General features: G+C 49.4%; 1 protein-coding gene across 4 annotated transcripts in view; it reads left to right on the top strand.

The window, feature by feature from the left end:
* Positions 1-24,190, top strand: part of WHRN (whirlin) — an 88,947-nt gene that overhangs the window by 22,862 nt on the left and 41,895 nt on the right. For all 4 annotated transcript variants that reach the window (XM_059925444.1, XM_059925443.1, XM_059925442.1 and 1 more), the window contains exons 2-3: positions 1,934-2,152; positions 11,837-11,962. In XM_059925444.1, coding sequence (XP_059781427.1) covers positions 1,934-2,152; positions 11,837-11,962 — 345 coding nt within the window. The remainder of the gene's footprint in view (positions 1-1,933; positions 2,153-11,836; positions 11,963-24,190) is intronic.

Genomic DNA, 24,190 nt, shown 5'->3' with positions numbered 1-24,190 from the left:
GTTTTGGCAGAAGCCCACTTGGTCTACGGCTTCCTCCATCCTGCATCTCTAGCTTCACAGAGGTTTTATTTTCCCAACTGTTCTGTCAGGGAAGTCCCAGGGAATGTGAAAAGAACACTGTACAATCTTTCTCTGCTCATCTTCTCAGAAATCTTTTTCACAAGCAGCATTTTGGAGAGCTGCCATCCTCTCGTTATCCCTCCACCCGGAACTGGCATTAAGCTTGCCCATCCTCCTCTGGAAGAGGTTCAGATGTCAGGGTGTCCAGTCCTGTGGCCCAGTGTCCTTGTCTGGCAGCCCCACCCAGCCAGGGCTCCCCACTGTCTTTGAAAGCCCCACCCTTGACCCCTTTTGTCTGCCAACAGAACTGGGGGGTCAGTAGAACCCAGTGCCCCACAGATTCAGAGAGCTAAGTGCCTCCCTACCCTTTTATGTACATTGCTGTTTTCTGTCATTGATTGCAATATACCTTCATTCTGGAACATTTGGAAAATATTGAGAAACAGGAAGGACAAAATAATCATCACCCATAATTCTGCCACCCCGAGAGAAGCACTGCTGGCATCTTGGCATGTTACTGCTCAGTTTCATTTTTTTTTTCCTGTGTAATTTTTCTCTTAACATAACTGAGATCACACTGTAAGACAGGATTTATATCCTTTTGACCGCACTTAACATTAAAATGTATCACACATCCATGGCATTACAAATACTCTGTAATGATTGTAAAATGCGATTTTAACGGCAGCGTGAATTTTCCCACGTGCAGGTACTATCTATCATTGGCTCAGAAGTCCCAGGTTTAGGGGTATGTTTGCTGTTAATCCCAGTGCTAAGTGACCGTCTCCCTGAATAAAGGGCTTCATGTCAGTACAGGTGCATCATGGGAAAGCAGCATGGCCGCTCCCAGGGCTCAGAGTTTGGGTTCACCTCTCCCTGTGGCTGTTCCATCCCCAGACTAGAAAGTGTAGAGTCAAGGTGGTATCCACACTCAAAACTAGTTGCTGTACGAAAGGAACCCCATACTAGCCGTGCGGGCAGGTCATTTCCCTCGTTTTCTTCCACTAAATCATGGAATCCCTCTCCCACTAAATTGGATTCCATGAGGATTTCAGGAGATAAAGCACATCAGGTACAGAGCCGCGTGTTTCATACATACAGGCGCTTTATCATTGTTAAGCTACCATTGGTATCAGTATTTTTATCTCTTGACTCTCTTGTCTAGTAATTTATCGGGGTCACCGAGGCCACCCCCAGTTTCCATAAGGGCTCACGGGTTCGGCAGATGATTGTGCTTGTGGCTAAGATTTGTTACAGCAAAAGGCTACACAGCACAGTGAGCACAGGAGCAGCACGTGAGGCAAAGTCTGCAGGAAACCAGGCAGAAGCGTCTGAGTCCTGTCTGTGCAGTCACACGGGATGGGCTTGATTCCTCCAGCACGGAGTTGTAACAACACGTGTGAAATGTTGTCTACCGGGGATGCTTATTAGAGACTCAGCACCAGAGGTGGGCACCTCTGTCTGTACCCACATCCCAGACCCCCACATGGTTTGCACAAATAATTCAGGCACGGCGAGCTGCCCTTATTAGTTAGGGAATGGTGGGAACACTCAGAATCCAAGTTCCCAGAGGCCCGCCCAGCAGGCCCTCGTAAGGCTGCAGTTGTAGGCCTGCTCGGTTAACTCTGTTCTGCACAGGTATGCTGAGAGGTCCTATTCCGTGTGTTTGGACTACTTCAAGATGGGGGCCGGAGTGGGGTGAGACAGACGTCCTCATTTCCATAGGACAAAATTGAGGGCTAGTAAAGGGAAGACACTTAGGAGCTGGTCTCCTACTCCGTGTGCGGGGTCCTGAGAGGAAGCAAGTTCTGGATAATCCCGCACCATCCCCTTTCCTGCTAACTCGTGTCTCTCTCTCTCTCTCTCTCTCTAGGCTCTCAAGGGCTCCAAGAAGCTGGTGCTGTCGGTGTACTCAGCGGGGCGCATCCCTGGCGGCTACGTCACCAACCATATCTACACCTGGGTAGACCCCCAAGGCCGCAGCATCTCTCCGCCCTCGGGCCTGCCCCAACCCCATGGCAGCACCCTGCGGCAGCACGAGGGTGACCGGAGGAGCGCCCTACACCTCCTGCAAGGCGGGGATGAGAAGAAGGTGAGCCTCTGGGCCTTGGCCTCGCCGGGCCTCCTGGAGGTGGAGGGCTGGGAATGGGGGGCTGGCCATCAAGATCACACTCTCCTTGCCAAACCCAGAATAGGGAAGTTTCTTAGAGGCTGGAAGAAGGGGGTTGGCCTGTAGGGGCTGTGGCCTTCGTCTCTCCCTCAAGTCCCAACTGAAGGGTTTTCTTTTCGTTTTAACCTATGCACCACATACCATAATTCACACTAAGCTGCTGCAACAAGAGCCCAAATACTGTGATTTAAATAAGCTAGATTATCTCCCCCTCCCATAGCAGAGTAAAGGGGACTATCTAGGCTGATGGGGCAGCTCTGCTCTCTGTCTGCCATCCTCTGGGATACCGCCCCCTTATGGTTGAAGTCTAGTTCCCCGTAGCCCCTAGAGTGGAAAGAGGAAGAGAGAAAGCTCGGATGATTTACACTAGAGATGAGTTAACTTCTCAGTGGTCCAGACCCAGGCGCATGGCCACACGCAGCTGCCAGGACTCCAAGCTCCACAGGGCACCTTTTGCAGTGTGGGTCTCAGGTTGTAAGGAACAGAAACCAGAAACCGGTCCTGGTCACCTTCCACAAAGTCAGAATTTACTGGAAGGGTGTGGGCAGCCCCAGAATTGAAGCTGAGGGACTCGGGGTGCAGTCTCCAGGAAGAAAGGGATCCCCATGGTTTCTGTTCTCTGCTTCCTTCCCCTCAAGATTCATGTTCCAGGGAGGGAGCACCTGATTGGCTGGCGGGGAGATGCCCTTTGATTGACAGAAACACCAAGACCGTGGCCGGTGGAGGAGGGGTTGTAGCCCAAAGCACCATGGGGTGTTGTAACCTGAAGAAGATGGCCATGGGCATCGACAGATGCCCCCTACAGAGCCTTCCTCCCTGAGACCATGACTGTTTCTTTAAAAAAACTTAGAAAGGACTGAGAGATGGTCCCCCTGATATTTAAGGTTCACTGCAGGTGCTGTTTGCATTGCGCCCTATGGTTGCTCCTGGGACCAAGAAAGTCATTCCTGTAAGCATGACTTTGGTGTGACCATGACCATGGTCAACGCATGACCATAACTTTGGTCTCTGGTGTTTTAAGACCTTGACAAGCTTGGGGCTCTGAGCCAATCACCTTCCCTCTGGAGACTCTTTCCTCGGCTCTCTTTTCCTGTCCATAAGACCATAACATTTATTTAATGGGTTTTGTGTTCTTTGCTCAAATGTTGATATGCAGGAAGCGGCAGAGATGGCGGGGGCTTCTGTGCCAGGCAAGAGGCAGTGGGGTAGCCAGTTCGTATGCACCGTCAGAGCCTGCCTGGGCTTCTTCAAGGTGGCCAGGGTTGCAGAGGTGGGCTCATGTCCCCCTCCCCGCCAGGCGATGTTGCTCTCTGGCCATCTTGAGAAAGCAGCACAGCCTGTGGCATTGAGTCATTTTCAAGGCCAGCCTTCCAGGGTGGGTAGAGAACTTGCTTTATCTTTTTCTCAAGCTCTTCCCTGTATAGGGCATGAACTTAGAATAGTAAGAGCTCACCGTGTGCTGGCTCTGTGCTTACAGCGTCTCACTGAATCCTCGTGGCTTCCCCATGGGGTAGGTGTCCTTATGCACATTTTACAGATGCAAAATCCGACATTCAGGGGACACTGCGGCAACTAGGACCCATTGAGCAGGTCAGCCCACACTTAGTGAGCACCTATGCCTGACGCTGTTATGGGTGGTGGGAATGGAGAAATGGACAAGAGACATGAGGCCTTGCTCTGGGGAAGCTTCCAGTGAGTTTGGAAGTCGTAGGAGGCGTGAGACAAAAATCCAGAAATGAGCATAAATGAGCAAGATAATTAAGGTGGTGAAGATTGATGGAAGGAAATAAAATCAGGAAGGGGGTTAGAGAGTGATGGGGAGGGAGGCTCTGCTTCAGATGAGGTGGGCAGGGAAAACCTCTCTGAGGAGATGACTTCTGAGCTGAGACTGAGAGAGGAAAATGGAATTACCACGTACCATTCTGAGCACTGAAAATGCCAGGCAGCAAGGACAGCATGTGCAAAGGCCCTGAGGTGGGAATGAGCATGGCATCTTCAAGTCTTAGAGAGAAGGACCCTGCCACTGGAACTGAGTGGGTGGGAGGATTGGGAGGATGTAAGCTGCCCTCTGGGAGTCTTAGAGTAACGTATATAGGAATGTAGAAGGCAAAGGCTGAGGGAATCATGCTCCAGGGAGGACCCGGATACCTCAGGAGGCAGGAAATACCCTGAACCACGCCAGAGAAGCCTTCACAGATTTTATAGCTCCAGGCTGAAGCTTCTACACACCCCCACCCCGTTCCTCCTTTTGCTGATACGACATGGAGCCCCTGTTTTCCTGTTGAGGAAGGGCATGGGGGAAATGTCTCTGGAGCCCTCACTTCTGGCCCCCTGGCCTGATTCTCTTCTCTCCAGCAGCCTGGTCTCAGCTAATATTCCAGATAGCCACGACCAGACTCCCAGACTTCCCGTGCCAAACTTCAAAAATCCTAACCTCAACCCCAGTGGGAACACACCTTCTAGGGAAATGAGTTCTCAGGGCAATAGTGATGTAAAAATCACACGTAGCAAAATTACCGTTGAAAACTGCCAAAGCTGTCCACTGAAGCTGGTTCTGGTTTTGCAGCCCTTGCTAGGGATGCCCTTCTCCACACTGAAGTGTGAGAACCATCCCAGGAGGCTGAAGGAAGGAACAGAAGGGAAGGACACAGGTAGCGCCTCTGGGAATCGGGCCTGTCTGCTCTCAAGTCACCATCACATCGTCAGAGGCGAATAGGGTGCAGAGTTGTTCAGTGTTCCAGTTTCCCATTCTGGGCTAACCCCCAGCCTCTATAGTACAGATGTAGCCTCTGTATGAAAAAACTGGAACAGATCTGTTGTGGGAGTTAGATAGGATGGTGTCAGCGTGGCAGGGAGAGTAAGACACTGGAACCAGGCTGCCTGGGTTCAAGTCCTGGCTCCACCACTTGCCAGCTGTGTGACCTTGGATAAGTTACATAACCTCTCTGAGCCTGAATCTCCTCTTCTATAACATGGAGACAGTGGTAGGGCCTCCTCTCCCCACCACTGTGTAAGGCTCTTGGTTCTGTGCCCTGGTACGCCCAAAGTGCCTGGATCAGTGCCTGGCACAGTGGAGGTGCTCAGTAAGTATTTATTACATGAATGACTGAATTAAAATGCAGGGCTCAAAGTCCCCTACTGCCCCCTGCCAGGGTCACTGGCCCGTGAGCAAGTGAGCAAGTCTCAGTGGTTTCTCGGTCCCACGGCCCCGCTCCGGGCTGAGCAGGCAGACCCTCTGCAGCAGCGGCTGCTCCCCCAAGCTCATGCCTTCAGCAGCCGCAGAGATGATGTGGGGCCTGCTCCTTAGCTCAGGCTGGGACCCAGCTGGGAATGGAAGGCGAGGAGCCTTTGGGACCGGCTCTGAAGAAAAACCTACAGTTCTCCTCCTGTGTTTCTCCTTTACCATCACACTCACAGTGCTTCTGACACCAGATGTGGGGCGGGGGGGGGGGGGGGGGGGGGGTTCCCACCAAGCAATTCTCTGCGACACCAGCTGGATGTATTACAATTTAACTCAATTCTGACACTGTCTACCTGGAGAGAGTGTCCAGTCCCACAGCTTAAGGACTCAGTCCCATGAAACAGCCCCCTACCTGTCCCCACTTCAGATACCAGTTGCAAGTCCAGGTTATCACCTGTGCTTCCAACTGATCGGCTGTAACTCAGAGGTTCCCCTGACCCCGTCTCAGCTTTGATTAATTTGCTAAAGCGACTCACAGAACTCAGGAAAACACTTTACTTACTGTGCACCAGTTTATTAGAAAAGGATACGGTAAAGGATACAGGTGAACATCCAGCTGGAAGGGCTGTGTAGGGTAGGTTATGTGGGAAGGGGCGCGGAGCTTCCATGCCCCCTCCAGGTGCACCACTCTCCCCACGCCTCCACCTGTTCACTGACCCAGAAGCTCTCTGAACCCCATACTATTGGGATTTTTATGGAGCCTTCATCGTGTAGGCATGATCAATTTTTTTTTAAATTTTATATTTTTGGCCGCGTCGGGTCTTAGTTGCAGCATGCGGGATCTTCGATGTGGTGCGCGGACTCTTCATTGTGGCACGTGGGCTTCTCTCTAGTTGTGGTGTGCGGGTTTTCTCTCTCTAGTTGAGGCGCGCGAGCTCAGTAGTTGTGGCACGCAGGCTTAGTTGCTACCCGCGGCATGTGGGATCTTAGTTGCTACCTGCGGCCTGTGGGATCCCTGACCTGGGATCGAACCCGCGTCCCCTACATTGCAAGGGACCCACCGGACCGCCAGGGGAATCCCGTGCACAATCAATTATTAACTCCACTTCCAGCCCCTCTTCCCTCTCTGGAGAAATTGGGGTGGGGCTGAAAATTCCAAGCTTCTAATCATGGCTTGGTCTTTCTGGTGACCAGCCACCCTCCAGGAGGCCAATCAGAGTCGCCTCATTAGAATAAAAGATGCTCCTAGTGGTCTTATCACTTAGGAATTTACAAAGGTTTCAGGAGCTCAGTGCCAGGGACGAAGACAAAGACAAAATATATATTTCTTAGTATAAATCACAGTATCGCAGCTGGTATCGGAACTCCCTGACTGTGTGACCTTGGGTGAGTCACTTAACCTTGGGTGAGTCACTTAAGCTTCCCTAGCCATGGTTTGGGGATGGTCATAGCAGCCATATGGGGCTGTTTCAAGAATCAATAAATCATGTGCACAGAGGATAGTGCCTGGGGCATAGTAATTCATTGCAGTAACAACCATCATTTATCCAATGCTTCCTAGGTGCTAGGTACCTTTCATATCTTTTTTGTCCCCAAATGTTTATTGATGTCATCTCCTGAGGCTGCTCATGCTGCTTCCTGGACAGGGTTGGGGTTCTAGAGGAAGGTGGGAAGGGGGATGGCAGTGCCTGCCCCGGGTAAGCTGTGCAATTCTCATTTCACTGATGGGGAAACTGAAGATCAGAAAAGCAACAGGCCCTGCCCCAGGGTTGCCCAGGAGTAAAGGGCAGAACCAGGATGTGAACTCAGGCCTGTGGGAGGCAGTGCAGTGAGCTGGTTCAATGCCTGGGCTCTGCCAGCTGTTTGACCTTGGCCATGTCATTTCACCTCTCTGGCCTCACTTTCCTCACCTGGGAAATGGAGATAATAAGAGAAACCATAGAGGAGGAAAGAGGACTCAACGAAGTAAGGCATGTAAAGTGCTGAGCACAGTGCCTGGGATCTAGGAAAGACTCAATACGTTCAGTAACCAATTGATTTAGTGAGTTATCATTATATTCTTATTATTGGTGGGAATGGTATTCTTTTCACTGTGCCAGGCTGCCTCTCACAGCTTAGCGCCCTTTCCCATAGGTGAGTTTTGTTTCCTGCCAAGTGCTGGTGGAGTTTCCAGCAGGTGATGGAAGCAGATACCCTGCTGTTGATAGGTCTGTTATTACAGTCCTGGGATGAAGACTCCGTTTTATTCCCACGTGAAGGATTTATGGGGAAGTGACTGGCAGGCAGTGGGGTTTGTTTTCATCCTTAGTATTCAAAGGTGGGGACCACAGCCGTCTGTGTGCTCCTGGGTTCCTGTCTGCTCTCTCCCCCCAGAATCTTCATGTCCCGGAGCTGGAGAGACCAGGTGGGGGTGGGAATGGGGGAGGGACTGACCCACGTCACCAAGTGAACTGGGCTGGAGCCTTGGTGTGAGGCCCCCAGGCCAGGCCTGGCTTGTTCCATGCCCCAGCAGCACAGCCCGCAGGAAGGGTCCATCCGGGTTTGAGGCGGGAGCTGCCACTCTGTCCTCAGCCAGCCTCAGTGACCTCCCCCAGGGGTGAAGCTCGCCTTCCCTCACCCCACCAGCATCGTAAGGCACACACCTTGTCTTAAAGGAGCTCCAGAAGTTGGCCTCCTCTGCTGCTAGCCCTCCCCAGTAGTCTTCCTAAAATCCGAATCTGAGCCTTTTCTCTCCTGCTTGAAGCCCAGGCTTGTTGACCTCGCTCACTGCCCCACACAGGCTAGTGCCATCCCTTCCTTCCCTGCCACTCTCGCACCAAACAGAACCCTGCAGTGATCCCAGGGGGCCTTGCTCTGTCCTGTTTCTGAGCTTTTGCACACGTTCTTGCCCTCCCCTTGCCCTGGTTGACCCCCTCGGCCTTCAGGGCTTGGAGGTCATATTTCTGGGATGCTGTGCCTGTGGTCGGGCTCCCAGGAATGGACTCTGAGACCAAGATTTCCCTGAAAGAGGTTTATAGGAATGTGCCTGTGGTAGACAGAATAACGATGCCCCAAAGACGTCTACCTCCTAATCTCTGGAGCCTGTGAACAGGTCACTTTACGTGGCAAAGGGACTTTCCAGGTGTGATTAAGATGAGGATCTTGAGATAGAGACATTATCCTGGATTATGTGGGTGGACCCAATGTGAGCACAAGTGTCCTTAGAAGAAGGCAGGAGTGTCAGAGTCAGAAAAAGGTGGTGTGATGCCAGGAGCAGAGACAGAGAGAGATCAGAAGATGCTACACTGCTGGCTTTGAAGATGAAGGATGGGGCCATGAGCCCAAGAATGCAGGTGGCCTCTAGAAGCTAGAAAAGGCAAGAAAATGGGTTCTCCCCAAGAACCTCTAGAAGGAATGCAGTCCTGTTGACCACTGTAGACTTTTGATCTCCAGAGCTTTGAGATAATAAATCTGCATTGTTTTAAGCCCCTAAATCCATGGTCATTTATTACAGCAGCAGTGCAGTGCCCTGGGATCACCACCAGAAAAGGCATGAGGAATACAGGACTGGGCAGAGGGAGGAGTGGGCTGTGATACCATCTCTGCAGAGGCCTTGGCTGGTCCCAAGGGAGCTCTGGAGCTGGGGGTGACTTGCAAGGTCGTCCTGAATTGAGGCAGGGGTCAGGCTTTTGCTCATCTGCGTCAACTAGTCATTGGATGGGAGCTGCTCCAGGGAGGCTGTGACCTTAGGTGAGGCAGGTCCTGGCAGGCACTCAGCTGTGAGCCATCAACAGCCAATACTCCAGCTCAGGGGTTCCTCTGAGGACAGGGACCCAGTTAGATTCTCCCCTGAATCTGTGCCCAGTGCGGAGTTGGGGTTTGGTTTGCATTGGATGGAATACCAGCAACGGCTCACATGTGCACGGCCTGTCCCTATCTAAGAAGCAGCCCATGTTCATTCTCTCGCATGAAGAAGGCTTCCTCATTCTTTCCAGATCATACCTGCCCAAGCTCAGCACCATGGCTTGCCCAAGAGGGACATTTTGAAGATAATAACAATAGCTGACGCTGTGTGAGTGCCTCTGCTGTGTCATGATTCTAAGTGCTCCAAGTAGGTAAACCCATTCATCACTCACAACAATCCAATAAAGTTGCTGTGGTTGTTTTCCCCATTTTATAGATGAGAAAACTGAGGCACAGGGAGGTGAAGTAACTTGCCCAGTGTTACACACCTAGCGAGTGTCATTGCCGGGATTAAACTTCCACAGTCTGGCTTCAGAGTCTACACAGGCAGCTACCACACTGTCACCTCCCAAACACACAGACCTGGATGTGATGAGGGACCAGGGTGAACCAAGGTGGACCTAGGTTACCACAAACCTATCCCAGCCCTGGAGCTGCATTGGGGAAGGGAGGGGGCTAGGAAGTTGTTCCCAAGTCCAACTTCAAGCGTCCCCAGAGCCTGCTGTTCCCAGAACTCTGACATTTCTGGGTGACTGCTCACAGGTCCCCCTGAGGGTTCTGTGGGCCTCAGGGATGCTCTCCTTATAATGTGGTCATGGTGTCTGATGAGGAAATGGGGGCACAGGACTAATGGGGTTGGGGCCACTCCAGTGGGCAGCACGGCCTGGCACTCTCCCACAGGGATGGGCCTCCCTGACATGCTGCGGAGTCTACAGTCTTAGAACCAAACCATGTAGATTCGTTCTGTGTGTAGGGATCTCTCCCGACAGTGGCCTGCCAGCCAGTAGGTGTCAGCTGCGGCTGTGTGGCCTTGTCTGGTTTTGTCCTGTGCAAAGTAGCACCAACAGTGGCTAACATCTACTGAGCGTTTACTGTGGTCCAGAGACTAGCCTACATTTGTCTCTCAATTTGATCCTCTCCCTAGTAAGCTTATAAGGCAGACACTATTTTCATCCTCATTTTCTAGGTGAGGAGGCTGAGGCACAGAGAAGTGAAGTAACTTGCCCAAGGTCACACAGCCGGGCCCCCACTGGTCAGTTTGGACTTGAGTCTGTCCTCTTCAGCACCTCCCCGCTGACCTCCGGTGGTGAGGGTGTAGAAGAAGGAAGATAATAAATGTAAAAAGCTTCTCCTGGTGGCTGGTGCAGATAACTCTTAGATGAATGACTTTTCGGAAATAGAAAGCTAGTTGGATGGCTTCCCTAACGCCATGACATTTGCCCTCCCCTGATGCCCACCGGGACCTCCACCCCTTCCTCTCCTGTGGGTGGTCACACTGTGCTCTCTTTAGGTCCCTTACATGTCACTGGGTCTTAACTTGTTGCGGGATGTTTTCTGTCCTTTTGGGGTAGGTTCCAGCTGTTCTGGCCACTTGTTTTTGTAAGTTCCCCTTTCAGACGCAAGGCACACTTAACCTGCATGTTCCTGCAGGTTCCTGCATAGATTCCGAGGCTTCCTGAATCTGCCCCAGCCTCTCCTGCCCGGTCACCCGCCTCCCCGGCCCCCATCCCACCCCCGGCACTCCCTGCTCTGGCCACAGTGCCTCACTTCTCTGGTCCTCTGTGAAGTGTGCTCTCCTGCTGCTGTCCCATGACCCTGAATGCCCCTCTTGCCCTTGCCTGGTTGACTCCTGCCCACCCTCCAATCTCGTCAGAGATGTCACTTTCTCCAGGAAGCCCCACCCCACCCCACCCATCCCCCCACCTCCAGGCGGGACCATTGCTCCTCCTCTGCACCCACACAGCCCGCAAGTCACCCCACCCGGCTCTGATCACGTGGTACCGTGAAGGTTTGTTTACTGGTCTCTCTGCCCCTCAGGACTCTGAGCCCTTGGGAGCAGGCCCGTGTCTGGGTCATCTCCACACCCCCTGGCCTGGCACTGGGTCTGCCCTTAGTGGGCGCTCCCTGTGTTTGTGGGATGAAGCGCTGCTGAAGTGACACTGCCGTGGCCTCTCAGGATGGATGGCAGAGCAGGAGACCCCTGGGGAGGCGGGAGACCCCTGGGGTGGCAGGTGGTGGGGCCCTGCACCTGGACTGAGCCTTGATCCTAAGGTGGGAGGATGGGAGGTGAGGGAGCTGGGTGGAGGGTCCGCAGCCTGACGGGTACTCCCTGACTGAAGGGCGTATAGTCAAGGGCAGCCAGTGGAGGCCTAGAGAGTCTGTGGCCACCACGGTGTGAGGAACACATGAAAACCTGGAGTGTCTAGAGTGTTAGCACCAGAGGGGTCCCTGGAGGTCCTCTCCTCAGCGCCTTCCTTTTACCGCACTTGTACCTGTGACCCACGGAGGGGAGAGGGGCTTCCCCAAGTCACTCAGCAAACCAGGGGCAGAGCTGGGGCAGAAATCGGAATGTTCCAGGAGATCTTGCAGGCCTGAATAGGTGTGCCCTTCAGAGTATGGGAGGGGGGGTCTTTAGCCTGCCGCCCCCCAAAGTTCCTGGTGCCCTCCAGGCCCTCGAATACTCTCTTCCCTCCCTCCTGCAGGTGAACCTGGTGCTGGGGGACGGCCGGTCCCTGGGCCTCACCATCCGTGGAGGAGCCGAGTACGGCCTGGGCATTTACATCACTGGCGTGGACCCGGGCTCTGAAGCGGAAAGCAGCGGGCTCAAGGTGAGAGACCCCTGACTCCCAGGGAGGGGATGGGACGCCAGGCTGCACGTGCTGGGGCGAGGGAGGGAAAGACCTGTGTGTGGAGCCCTGTGCCGCTGATTTCAACAGGACGTCCGGCGGAGCAGTGGGCCCCCCACGCGAAGGGCCTGTCCCAGCGGAGAGTCCTCCCCTGGCTGCGTGGCTCTAGTTCAGAGCTCAGAGCGGGCAGCAGGAGCCGCCACCCCTCCCAAACCCCGAGTTCTCCTAGCGATCCGCAGAGCAGGGCAGCCTCCCACGAGCTGCTGGGCAGCAGGCCGCCTTGAGCTCTTCGTGGCTGCTGTTTTGGAAACACTGCTGATGGCCTGTGATGGCCCCGACTTCGGGGTTGATTGTGGTACTCGGAGAGGGAAGAGGAGAGGACGCTGCAGGCTGGGGTGGGTTTGCACCGGGCAGCCTCGGGGCTGGCGTTTGACCCAGAGCAACCAGCAATTAGATCTCATTTTAAAGAGGGCTATCTGTGTGCCCAGCATTCGTAATTGACATTACACATATCATCTCATTGAACCTTATCCCGTGCGGTAGTATGTTATTACCCGAATTTCCCGGTTGGGGAAACTGAGGCATGTAGCGGTTAGACAGACTTGTCCAAGGTCACGCAGCTGATCAGTTGCAGAGCAGGGTTTGAGCCCAGTAGTCTTAATTCCAAAGCCCATGGTCTTAACTGCTACACTGTATCCCCCGCTGGGGAGGGCCAGGATCTGGCTCAGAGCTTTGGGGGGGAGGTGACAGTGAGTGAGGCAGGGACTGTCCACAAGGGCACTGGACTCAGGACACAGGTCACCTAGATAAATGGCAGCATGCTTTTGGGCTAAATCCTGATGGCAGGGATGCCACAGCAGCAGTGACCCTGGGTACAGGTGGCGTTTGAGCCACGTCTTGTGGGACGAGAGAGGCTGTTGGGTAAAGGGGCTGGGCTGTGGAGCTGTCTGGTTGAAGGAGCCATGTGGTTTGACCGTGTGTGACTGGATGGGCAACTAGCCACATGTGAGGCTGGGAAAGAAGGCACGAGATGAGGTCGTGCCTTCCTAACAAAGGGCCCTGAATGCCCCACTGACGGAGGGAAGCGGATTCTCTATGCAGACGAGAAGAAAGGTCATGGCGGATCAGAGTGGTGGTCAGGAGACCTCTCCCCCCACCAAGCCACAAAGGATGAGGCTGGAGTGGCAGAGAGACAGCAATGAGACTCCAGCCCCATCCTCCATGACGTGGCTCGGGGGGTTCTCTTAGGAAACAAGGCATAATGGGAAGAGCTCTGGGTCTGGAGTCCAGATCCCAGCTTTGCTGCTTTTGCTTTAGTAGCTGTGTGACCTTGGAGAATCCCTCTACCTCTCTGAGTTTCCCTTCCCTTTCCCAGATAATAACAATATATAGCATCTCTTTCTCAGAAAAAAATGAGGAACAAACTCACAGTGACATTAAAAATAAAGGTTAAAATTATTGAGGGTCTGTGTTATGGACTGAATGTTTGTGTTCCTCCCAAATTTATACCTTGAAACCCTAACCCCCAAAGTGATGATACTAGGAGGCGTGGCCTTTGGGAGGTGAGTAGGTCATGAAGGTAGAGCCTCATGAATGGAATTAGTGCCCTTAAAAAAGGGACCCCAGTGAGATCCCTGGCTGTCTTTCCGCCTTGGGAGGATACAGTGAGAAAGAAGTTGGCAGTCTGCAACTCAGAAGAGGGTCCTCACCAAAACCTGACCACACTGGCTCCCTGATCTCAGACATTCAGCCTCCAGAACGCCAAGAAATAAATGTCTGTTGTCTATAAGCTATCCAGTCCGTGGTACTTTGTTATACAGCCTAGACTGACAGACAGTCTGCTCTTTCCCAAGCACTTTATGTCATAAAATCACCTAAACCTCCCAACACTCCTGTGAAAGCAGTTCTTCCGTTAGCCCATTTTATAGGCGCAGTATCTGGGACTCAGAGAGCTGCACAGCTGTAAGAGGCAAAGCCGGGATTCCCATCCAGGAATCAGAATTCTGGCTCTAGAACTGTGCTGGTTACCAGGCCAGCCTGGGCGGGGGTGGGGAGAGGAGTAGATGCCCCACAAATGTTGGTAGGTTCTAGGTGATTCTGAAATGCCCTGGGTCTCAGGCTTGCTATGCTCTCAGCGAGTAAAGATGATTCCTTGTTGGGACTCCAAAAGGAGACAATCTCATGGTATTCTATATGCAGATTGTATTTAATAAATTTGTTATTTTGTATTAATTTTAGATTTACTGAAAAGTTGCAAAGAGATTACCCATTTGTTCTTTATCCGGCTTCCTCTAATGTTAACATCTTATATAACCATGATGCGTTTGTCAAGACTAAGAAACTAACATTGGTACAATACTGTTAAACAAACTACAGACTTTATTCAGAGTTCACCAGTTTTCCCACTAATGCCCCTTTTCTATTCTAGGATACAGTCCAGTTCAGCATAGCACGTTGTGTTTAGCCTGTATGCATTTTTAATTCCATTTATTTTCCCCAAAATTTCAAAAAAGATTGAAGTCAGTTTCTAAACACAGAGTAAAGATTTTTTTTTAAACGATTAAGTGAGGAAATTGGGAGGAAGGAAACTGGAGGCAGAGAGAAAGAGAGAAAGCCGAGGTGAGAGTCCTTCCGAGAACACTCACCGTGTGGGGCTGCAAACCGCTACAGGCAGCACACAGATTTGACTCCGAGCTTCCTGGCAACCAACACAAAGAGGGAAGCAGGTCAGGGACATTTGTAAGATGAAAACAGACCAACTGTGCTGGAGAAGCCTGGTTATTCCTCTTCCTGAGGCCTGAGGGCAGTTTTCCTCTGGTCCTTCTTAGAGAGGATGTTGTGTGATGACGTAAGCAGTGTCTTCAGCGACAGCAAATGCATGAGCAGATTCCATACTTTGTTGGTGGTGAATACACTCTTAGTGAATCCATGTTAAGAGAAAGCGGGAGCGGGGAGCGGCAGCGTGCAAGAGAGATGACATGCTAGGTTCTGGCCAGAGAGGACTGAGCATCTCTCTCTCTCTCTCTCTCTCTTCCTCTGATTACTGACAGGTGGTAGCTTTGCTATCATGTTAGCCACTTACCGAGCAGTTACTATGTTAGGACTGCGCTAAATGCTTCACATTATCTTACTAATTTTTGCAACAGTATATGAAAAAGGAATGTCTTTCTCCCTCTTTGACAGGTGGCAGATTCAGGAGCAATAGTAGGCAGCTTGCCCAAGGTTGCCCAGCTAGGAAGTGCTAGATTTGAACTCACACCTGCTCACTCCAAGTCCATACTCTTAACCACCATGTTCCACTGCCTCCCAGTGATAACGTGTGTGTTACCATCTCCAGTTTACTGTTGAAGAAACCAAGGCTCATGGAGATAAAGGCCAAATTCTTTCTCATGTCAGAACTGGGATTTGAACCCAGGCCTCACAGAGCCTAGGGTTGTCCTGTTTGGGGGGAATGGGAGGCCTAGGACCTTGCCCTGAGCAGCTGTGTGAAGGTGGACTTGTCCCCTGCCCTCTGGGCCTCAGTCTCCCAGCTCAGACCGTCAGCAGTTGAACGGTTGGGCAGGCGGATCTCTGAGGCTTTCTCCTAGATCTGCACACTTTCCCGGCCTGAGAGCACCAGTGGGTGCCCAGGCACAGGAACGTGATCCGTTCTCCTTCACCTGCAGGTTCCCATACCCACTGAGAGATGCCAAAGTAGGTAACCTGCCGGCAGATCCCTCTTTTGTGTGGAAGGAAGGAAGGAAGTGGGCATTACATGCAGGCAACGGGTCTCCCTGGCTGCGCCTCCTTTCCTTCCTTGCATTTAATCAGCAGATATATACTAAGGATTCCTGCGTGCCACTCACTGTACTTGCCCTGTGGTTTCTGAGCTGAGCCAGACAGACACAATCCCTGACCTCCTGGAGCTTACTTTCTAGTGGGAAGACAAGGGCGGAATAAGTTCCACAACTGTTTGTTTAATTACAATTGTGATAAATACCAAGACGGCAAAGTACATGGAACTCTGAGTGTCTGGTGGTAGATATCCAGGAAGGCTTCCTGGAGAAAGAAACATTTCAGTTGAAATTTAAAAGGAGAAAATTAATTATGTGAAAGAGGAAAGGAGAATTTCAGGCAGAAAGGACAGAAAATGCTGAGTCCCTGAAGTGGGAAGAAGTGTTCCAGGATGCAAAGGAAGACCAGAGTTGGCTGAACGCAGAAAGCCAGGCAGGGAGAAGGTGCCAAATGATGATGAGGAGGCGAACAACCAGATCACACAGGGTGTTTAATGCACCCAAGACTGCAGCCATGAAAAGATGATGCTTGAGATCTGCAGTTATTAACATGGAAGGATGTCCATGGTATGTTATGAGGTGGGAAACAGACTGCCAAACCACATATCTATCAGGATCGCATGCATATTGTATACATATACAAAAATATGCCCAGAGAAACGTCTACACGTGGTTATCCCGAGGTGGGAAGATTATGGATGATTTTCATTTTATTCTTTACATCCTTATACAGTGTCTGAATGGAGCAAATACTAGTTTTATAGTCATGGAAACAGCAACAATAAAGCGGTTTCCATTTTGAAACAAGGCAGAGGAAAAATATTCCATAGAAGTTCTTCAGTTACTTTAGTTTGCTTCTTAGTTGCAGGCAGAGGCTTTATTTGTTCGTAAAATGCCCACCTTCAGTAAAGTCCCTTCCATCTTCAGTCCCCACCGCAGTAAAGCATTTTATACTCCCTGCCACTGTTTTACTTTCTTTTCCAAGGTCCCTCGCATATGCTAACACCTGCCTACACTCACTCAGGCGTCCAGGACTGACTGATTCTGTTTGTTGCCAACGCACTTTCCATGGAATTAGGCATATTGAAATGGAATAAAGGGGCTTGGCCGTGTGGGCGGTAGAGCCAAGAACAGGCTTTATTTGTAAATGGGGCTCCTTGCCGCCCTGCAGAGCTTTCCTGGGGCAACAGTTCCCCTTGTGCCTGGCTTCCAGCCACTCCCTTAGTTCCTGAGGGGCGCTGAGAGTCCAGCCAACACTGCTGGGAGGAGAAGCTTCTCGGAGGAGGTCAGGCACTTCCCAGCATTCACCCGGGGGTGGGGGGTGGGGACCTGGGGGGCGGCCGCATGGAACTTGGAACTGTCCCACCCTCCCGGCAGGGGCTGACTGACCCTTCGGCATTTGTCTTTAAGCCTCTCTTACTCCTTTGCACCTGCCGCCCAGCAAACCCTACCAAAGAATGGACCATAAAGCTTTGTTTGTTCCTTTAAGGACAGCCAGAATTGACTGGCATTTAAAACTAATAATAATGGTAGCAGTTGCTATTTATTAACCAGTTATTATGAATTGGGCACTGTGCTAAATGCTTTAGGTACACTCTTATTTAATCCTCCAATAATCCTGCGGTGGGCATTATTAATAATGCCATTTAATAGAGCAACTGAGGCTCGGAGAGGTGTAGCACCTTGCTCAGGATCACACAGGGATCCGGCCCTAGCCCTTCAAGCCCTCTAAACACCATGGGCTTTGCTCTACCACCTCCCTAGTACCCTAAACTGGCTAAATATCAAAAGAATGCGGAGAAAAGCAACAAAGGCCACTTAGTCTTCTTAGAAATCACCAAGCTTCTGAAGCCCAGAGTGGTTGTCCCTGACCCTGCCCGGCTCCTTGGCCTTCACCCTTGAGGTCGTTCCAGGGTGGGAGGCCCCTTTTGTTTTTGCCAGTGGGAGCCACGCTTCCATCCTGGCTGGGGTTCACTGGGGCAGGATCTCTGGTCTCATGAATGCCCCACCCTTGGGGTCACCACTGTGCTACTTGTGGTCTTGGGGCCGGCCGTGGAGCATCTGCTTCACATTCGGTGTCTCAGTGGCTATGGGGATGAGCTGCTACTTTGCAGATCTGTCTTGTGTGCTGTGTGTCAGCTAAATTGGAGAAGCCAGCTGGGCTGGGCTGACCCCCTCTGCAGACTGGCTTTTGCCAGGGTTCTCTCTAGACTAAGCCTGGGATGGCATCCTTTGCAGAACACTCACCCAGTAGCAAGTGATCTCCACGTGTCAGCTCTTACCCTCACCACAGCTCTATGAGGTAGGAACTTGTAATCCCATCATAATTTGGGATTATTTATTAATGACTGTCTCTTCTCTGAGATCCCAGCAGCATGGGGCAGAGACTGGTGTTCTTTACACACTGTTACCTCCCTGCCCAGACAGTGCCTGGCACACAGTGGGTGTCTTGAATGAAGGAGTCAGTGGCTGCAGCTGAGGCAGGCCCCAAGCCAGGTCTTTTTGACTCCAAAGCTCCAAGCTTGAGCACTGCTTCATTTGCATCCTGGCCTGAACACGGCACAGAGCTGGCAGTTTTGTTAAGGGATGAATCCTGCTAAGAGGTGTTAGTGGTTTTTACAACTACCTGGGATGGGCCTGAGCAGTCAGACCTTTTCCATTAGAGACTCCTGCCTTCATGTTGAAGAAGCTGAGTAGCAGCCATGGCCCACAGTGAGGTTTGCTCATCAAAGGTGCCCATGGGCATTTGGTGCCACCTTCAGCTCTTCCCTGATGAAGGATAAGTGGCAGGAATCCATCTATATGCATAGATCCCAGCCTCCAACGCTCCCATTTGACACATGGGGAGACTGAGGACCAGAAGGAGGGGAAGGACTGGCTGAGGATCATGGAGAGGTGGGTCCAGACACCTCTGGACGGAGCCCCTCCATCATCTGGCAGTTTGACTTTGCCTGCTGACTCTGTCTCTGTGTGTCCCTGAAATAGTTCTGCTGGGAGAGAATGAGCCAGGAATACTCTCCAAGGCTGCTGTCTGTGTATTCTTGGTGGGAAAAGGGTGTGGCTATTACAGAATACTTGTTTAGTAAGGATCCTCTAAAAGTATTTTTATCTGTGATTATGGCTGATTTTACAGCAGTCCTAATGAAGATAACAAAAATTACCTCTTAATATTTACATAATTCCTAACAGTAAAAAAAAAAAAAACCTTAGATAATAAGGGTGTGTTACAAGCAACTCTCTGCCTATGAATTCTCTAACTTAGATGAATGAACCAATTTCTTGAAAGACACAAACCACTAATACTCAAGAAAGAAAAATAGATAACCTGAAAGTTCTATATGTGTGTCAAAGAAACTGAATTTATAATTAAAAACCATCCAAAAAAGAAAACTCAAGGCCAGATGCTTCCACTAATGAACTCTTCCAAATAGTTAAGGAAGAAAATTATGCAGTCTCTCCCTGAAAATAAAAGATGAGGGAATGCTTCCCAACTCATTTTATGAAACCAGCATTATGTAATACCAAGAACAAACAAACACATTTCAAGAAAACTACACATCACTATCCTTCATGGACATAGATGTGAAAATCCTCAACAAAATTTTAGCAAAACAAATCCAGCAATCTATAAAAAGGATAATATACCGTGACCAAGTGGGTTTTATCCAAGGAATGCAAGGCTGGTTTGACTTTTGAAAATCAATGTTACTGAGAAAACCATGTAATCAGAAAAAGCATTTAACAATATTCTATGTCCATTTATGATAAAAACTCTAATCAAATTAGGAATCAAAGGGAAATTCCATAACCTGATGAAGGGCATCTTCACAAACCTATAGATAACATATTTAATGGTGAAAAACGAAAAGGTTTCCTCTAAGATTGAAATAAGGCAAAAATGTCATCCCTCACCACTCCTATTCAGTGTCATACTAGAAGTTGTAGTCAGTGCAATAAGTCCATAGAAAGAAAGAAAAGGCATACAGATCTAAAAAGAAGAAATAAAACTCTGTTTACAGAGACTGATCATCTGCATAGAAAATTCCAAAGAATCTACAAAAAAACTCCTAGAACTAATAAATGAGTTTAGCAAGGTGGAGGGATACAAAAGTCAATTGCATTTCTATATGCTAGCAATGCACAACTGGAATTCAATATTAATAAAAACAATACAGTTTACAGCAGGTATAAATAACAAAATATGTGCTGTATTTGTATGCTGAAAACTCCAAGAAAGACATAAATAAATGGAGATATATACTGTGTTCCTGGATAGGAAGACTGAATATTAAGATGTCAGGTCTCCCTAATTCAATCTAGATTCAACACAATCCCAATTCCAATCCCAGCAGGATTTTTTGTAGATATTTACAAGCTGATTGTAAATTTCGTAATGCAAAGGCAAAGAAACTAGAGGAGCTAAAACAATTCTGAAACCAAAGAGCACTGTTAGAGGACTTAGTACCTGATTTCAAGACTTACTATAAAACTATAGTAAACAAGATGATGCGGTATTAGTGAAAGGATAGACACATAGATCAGTGGAACCGAGTAGAGAGTTCAGAAATAAACCCACAAAAGCATACTTAACTGACTGTTGGCAAAGTGCAAAGGTAATTCAATGGAGAAATGGTAGTCCTTTCAACAGATGGTGCTGGAACAACTGGACGTCTGCATGCCAACAAATGAACCTCAACCTCAACCTCACACCTTCTATGAAAATTAACTCAAAAATAAATCGTAGACCTAAAAGTAAAATATAACACTGCACTACTTCTACAGGAATACATAGGAGAGGGACTTCCTTGGTGGTCCAGTGGGTAAGACTCCACACTCCCGATGCAGGGGGCCCAGGTTCGATCCCTGGTCGGGAAACTAGATCCGGCATGCATGCCACAACTGGGAGTCCACATGCCGCAACTAAGAAGTCCAGATGCCGCAGCTAAAGATCCTGCGTGCCACAACTAAGACCCGGTGCAACCAAAATAAATAATTTTTTTTTTTAAAGGAATACATAGGAGAAAAATCTGTGTGATCTTGCATTAGGCAAAGACTTTTTAGATGTGACACCAAAAGCATGGCCCATAAAAGAAAAAATTGACAAAATGGACATTATGAAAATTAAAAACTTCCCTCTGCAAAAGACACACTTTTAAGAGACTTGAAAAGACACACCACAGACTTGGAGCAGTCAATATTTTCTAATCCCACTTCCGACAAAGGACTTTTATTGAGAATGTATAAAGAACTCTCAAAATGGGCAAAAGACCTGGGAAATGGTCTTGTATGGAAAACTGGTTGCATGTAGTGATAGACACATGAGTCTGTGCACTTGTCAAAACCCATAGAACTGTACACAGAGTAATTTTGTTATATATAAATTATAAAAAATCAACCCGGTTGTTGCAGGGATAGATGGAGAGCAGACTGAGACAAATGAAGACAAAGGAATCTAACTATTACAGATGATTCCCGTGACCACACTGAAAGGGGATGGAGAAGGAAGAAGCTGACCTAAGCGATTTTGAAAAACATTGTTTCTACCAATACTGTAAGGCAAAGACAAGACGAACTGTACTCAGACACTGTACTCCAGTTGGCAGATTTCTTTTTCTCAAAGGGATGTGGATTAAGAATTCTGAAACTACTTCATCTGTACAGGGTTCATTTGAAAAAATAAGTACATTTTAGATAGTGAGAGCCAGGTTTCTCACTCTCAGAGAAAGTTACAAGGAAGGAAAGGGAAAATAGAATAAACCCTGTGGTGCCGGACTCGTCAGAGGTATCAATATGGACTCATTTACAAAAAAAAAAAACAAAAGGTATACATTTTCCCACAGATAAATAGATACAGAAATCAATATAGATGTGTATATATGCATGAGTTAGTACATACACATATAATTCCTCACTCTATCCATTGAGAGGGGTTGTACCCAATTAAAATAGGTACAACTAGCACTCAGATTTTAGTTTCTAAATACTATTCTCTAAATGAAAGGAACCAGGGCTCTTTGTAGGAGTCATTGATTCCAGGCCTAGGGCAGAGAAGCCTGGGGTATCTTTTGGGACCAGAAAACAAAGATGTGCTACCAAATCAATCAACCAATCAATCAGCCTATCAGATGTGTACAGAGCCAACCTGAAAGAGCACCTCATGGCCAAAGGAGAAGACAGTAAATATCCATGGATCCATACTAATGTCATTACATAAAGAACGGAATAAATACATCAATGAGGGAGAAGCGACCACTCTTCCTTAAGGAAAAATTTCCCATGAAAAAATGAAGGAATAAGGGAAGAGAAAATCACCATTAGAACATTACATTACAGTATTAATTGCTGTAGGCAAGATGCACCAATGGAAGCTAAATTGTGGGCAGAAGTTTAAGCAGAAACACGATGTTCTGCATAGTTTCAAAGTATCTCTACCAAATATATTTTGTAATTATGCAGGGAAAAAGAATAAGTTCACAGTGGAGAATCCTGGCAGGTACCAAGTTAGCCAAGTGTAATACATATTAAGAAAGAAATCTTAACTTTTTTCTAATTGTAAACATGACACTTGCTGGTTGTAGAAAAGTCAGATCACGCGCTGACTCGTGTTTGCGGTGACAGTCCTTCCTCCCCTGCCCCTGTCCAGCCCGGGACGTGACAACTGTCAGCCGTTGGCGTGTCTCTCCAGACCTTTTTCTCCCTGGCCTGTTGTGCACACAGTGATTTGGGGACCTTTGTTCATTCTGTTCCTTTTGTGACCCAACCATCAGCTTCTTAGAAAAGTGCTTCCTTTCTCAGTTCAAAAGCTGATGTCTCTGACTTCTAAGATTTTGACTAAGTTGTTGCCACTTCAGAGCGACGAGAAGGCCCTCCTCAAAAGTCGAAGCACAAAAATGTAGCACAAGTGTATCTTAGCCATCTTGTTATCATTTTTTACTACTGCGATTTAGTATCTATGATGTTCTCTGCGGTCCGCTAGAGAGAAAACACAAGAAGGAGAAACGAAAAAGTGTCTCCTGAGCGTGTCCGTTTTCTCACCTTGAGCAGGATTTGGAGAGAGTCTTGCTGGCTAGGTGGCAGGGAGGGTGAACAGCCATGTCCCTCCCCGGGCACCCCAAGCCCGTGGTCTTTCTTGTGGTTGGAGGGCTGTGGGCATTCAGGTGGGCATCAGGTGCTGGTGATCTGGGGACCAGAGTGAGGCATGCGCGACGCAGCACCTGGATTTGTGTCTCCTGCGTGCTCTGCATGGAAATCGTGTTGAATGGGGAGGGTGGGCGTGGGAGACAGAAGGCAGCGAAGACTCCTGGCGGCCCAGGTGATGTGCTGGCTGAGCATCAGTGAAGGGAATGGAGACAGTGAACATCCACTGAGTGATTTTCCCAGCCCAGCACCCTGCTAAGCGCTTTTTTAATGTTCCACCTTAATGAATCCCTAAACAATTCTTGACGTAGACACTGTACATCTACTTCATTAAAGATGATCAAACTGAAGCTCCGAGAGGTCACTTGCTCAAGATCATACGGCAAGGAAGTGGTGAAACTGGAGTAGGGGTTGGCTCCAGGACCTCCCCTGTTAGCCACGAGACCCTATAACCCTGAACTTGCGTGATGGAAAAAAACAGACTGACGGCCCTTGGCAGCCAGGCCCTCAGCCCTCCCTGCTTTTGCTCAGGTCTCTGACATCAGCACAGTGACATCAGCACTTCTGCTTTTGGATTTGGAACCTGGAGGATTCTCCTGGCCATTCAGAATATGTTTAAGTAAAAGTATGGTGGAAATGGCAGAAGGTACGGCAGTGTGAGGGTAGTAATAATAATAATAATAATAAGGAGCAATAATAATAGAAGGAAGTAAGTTAGGGCAGAGGAGTCTTCCAGTATTTCTAATTGACAGTAATAATCATAGGAATCACCAGCAACTGGGGAGTGCTCCCTCTGTGCCAACCAGGGTGCTTAGTGAGTGCTGTCCCTGCGCTGAGTCATTTAATTCTCCCAGCAACCCTGTGAGGAGGCAGTAGAATCATCCTCATTTTAGAGATGGGCAACCAAGGCCCAGAGAGGTTAAGTAATACGCCCAAGGTCACACAGCTGGTAGGTGGAGGAGCTGGGATTGAAACTCAGGCAGGTCTGGAGCTTAGTCACAGAAATCCAGTTCCCACCTCTTCCTTCCCTCATACCCCCTCCTCTGGCCAACTGCAGTGGCTCTTACAGGACTTAGAGGGTCGTCCCTTTGTAAAATGGTTCTCACGCAAACTGGGCAGCTTGAGCTTACTGCCCCCGGGAGGTGAGGGAGGAGTGAATAATCCTTGACTTCGGGTTGTTTCTCTGTGTATGTGGTGTGTGTGCTCCTGCCTCCACACACCCAGTGATGTTCCTGAAATCTACAGAATAACAACAGCACAAAAGCACTAATTTTCACCGACCACTCCCAGCCCAGTCCCG

This window comes from Balaenoptera ricei, chromosome 6 (assembly GCF_028023285.1).
Source record: "Balaenoptera ricei isolate mBalRic1 chromosome 6, mBalRic1.hap2, whole genome shotgun sequence".
Classification (NCBI taxonomy): Eukaryota; Metazoa; Chordata; class Mammalia; order Artiodactyla; family Balaenopteridae; genus Balaenoptera; species Balaenoptera ricei.
Note: the sequence above shows the minus strand (reverse complement) of the source record. Positions and strands in the feature narration are given on the sequence as shown.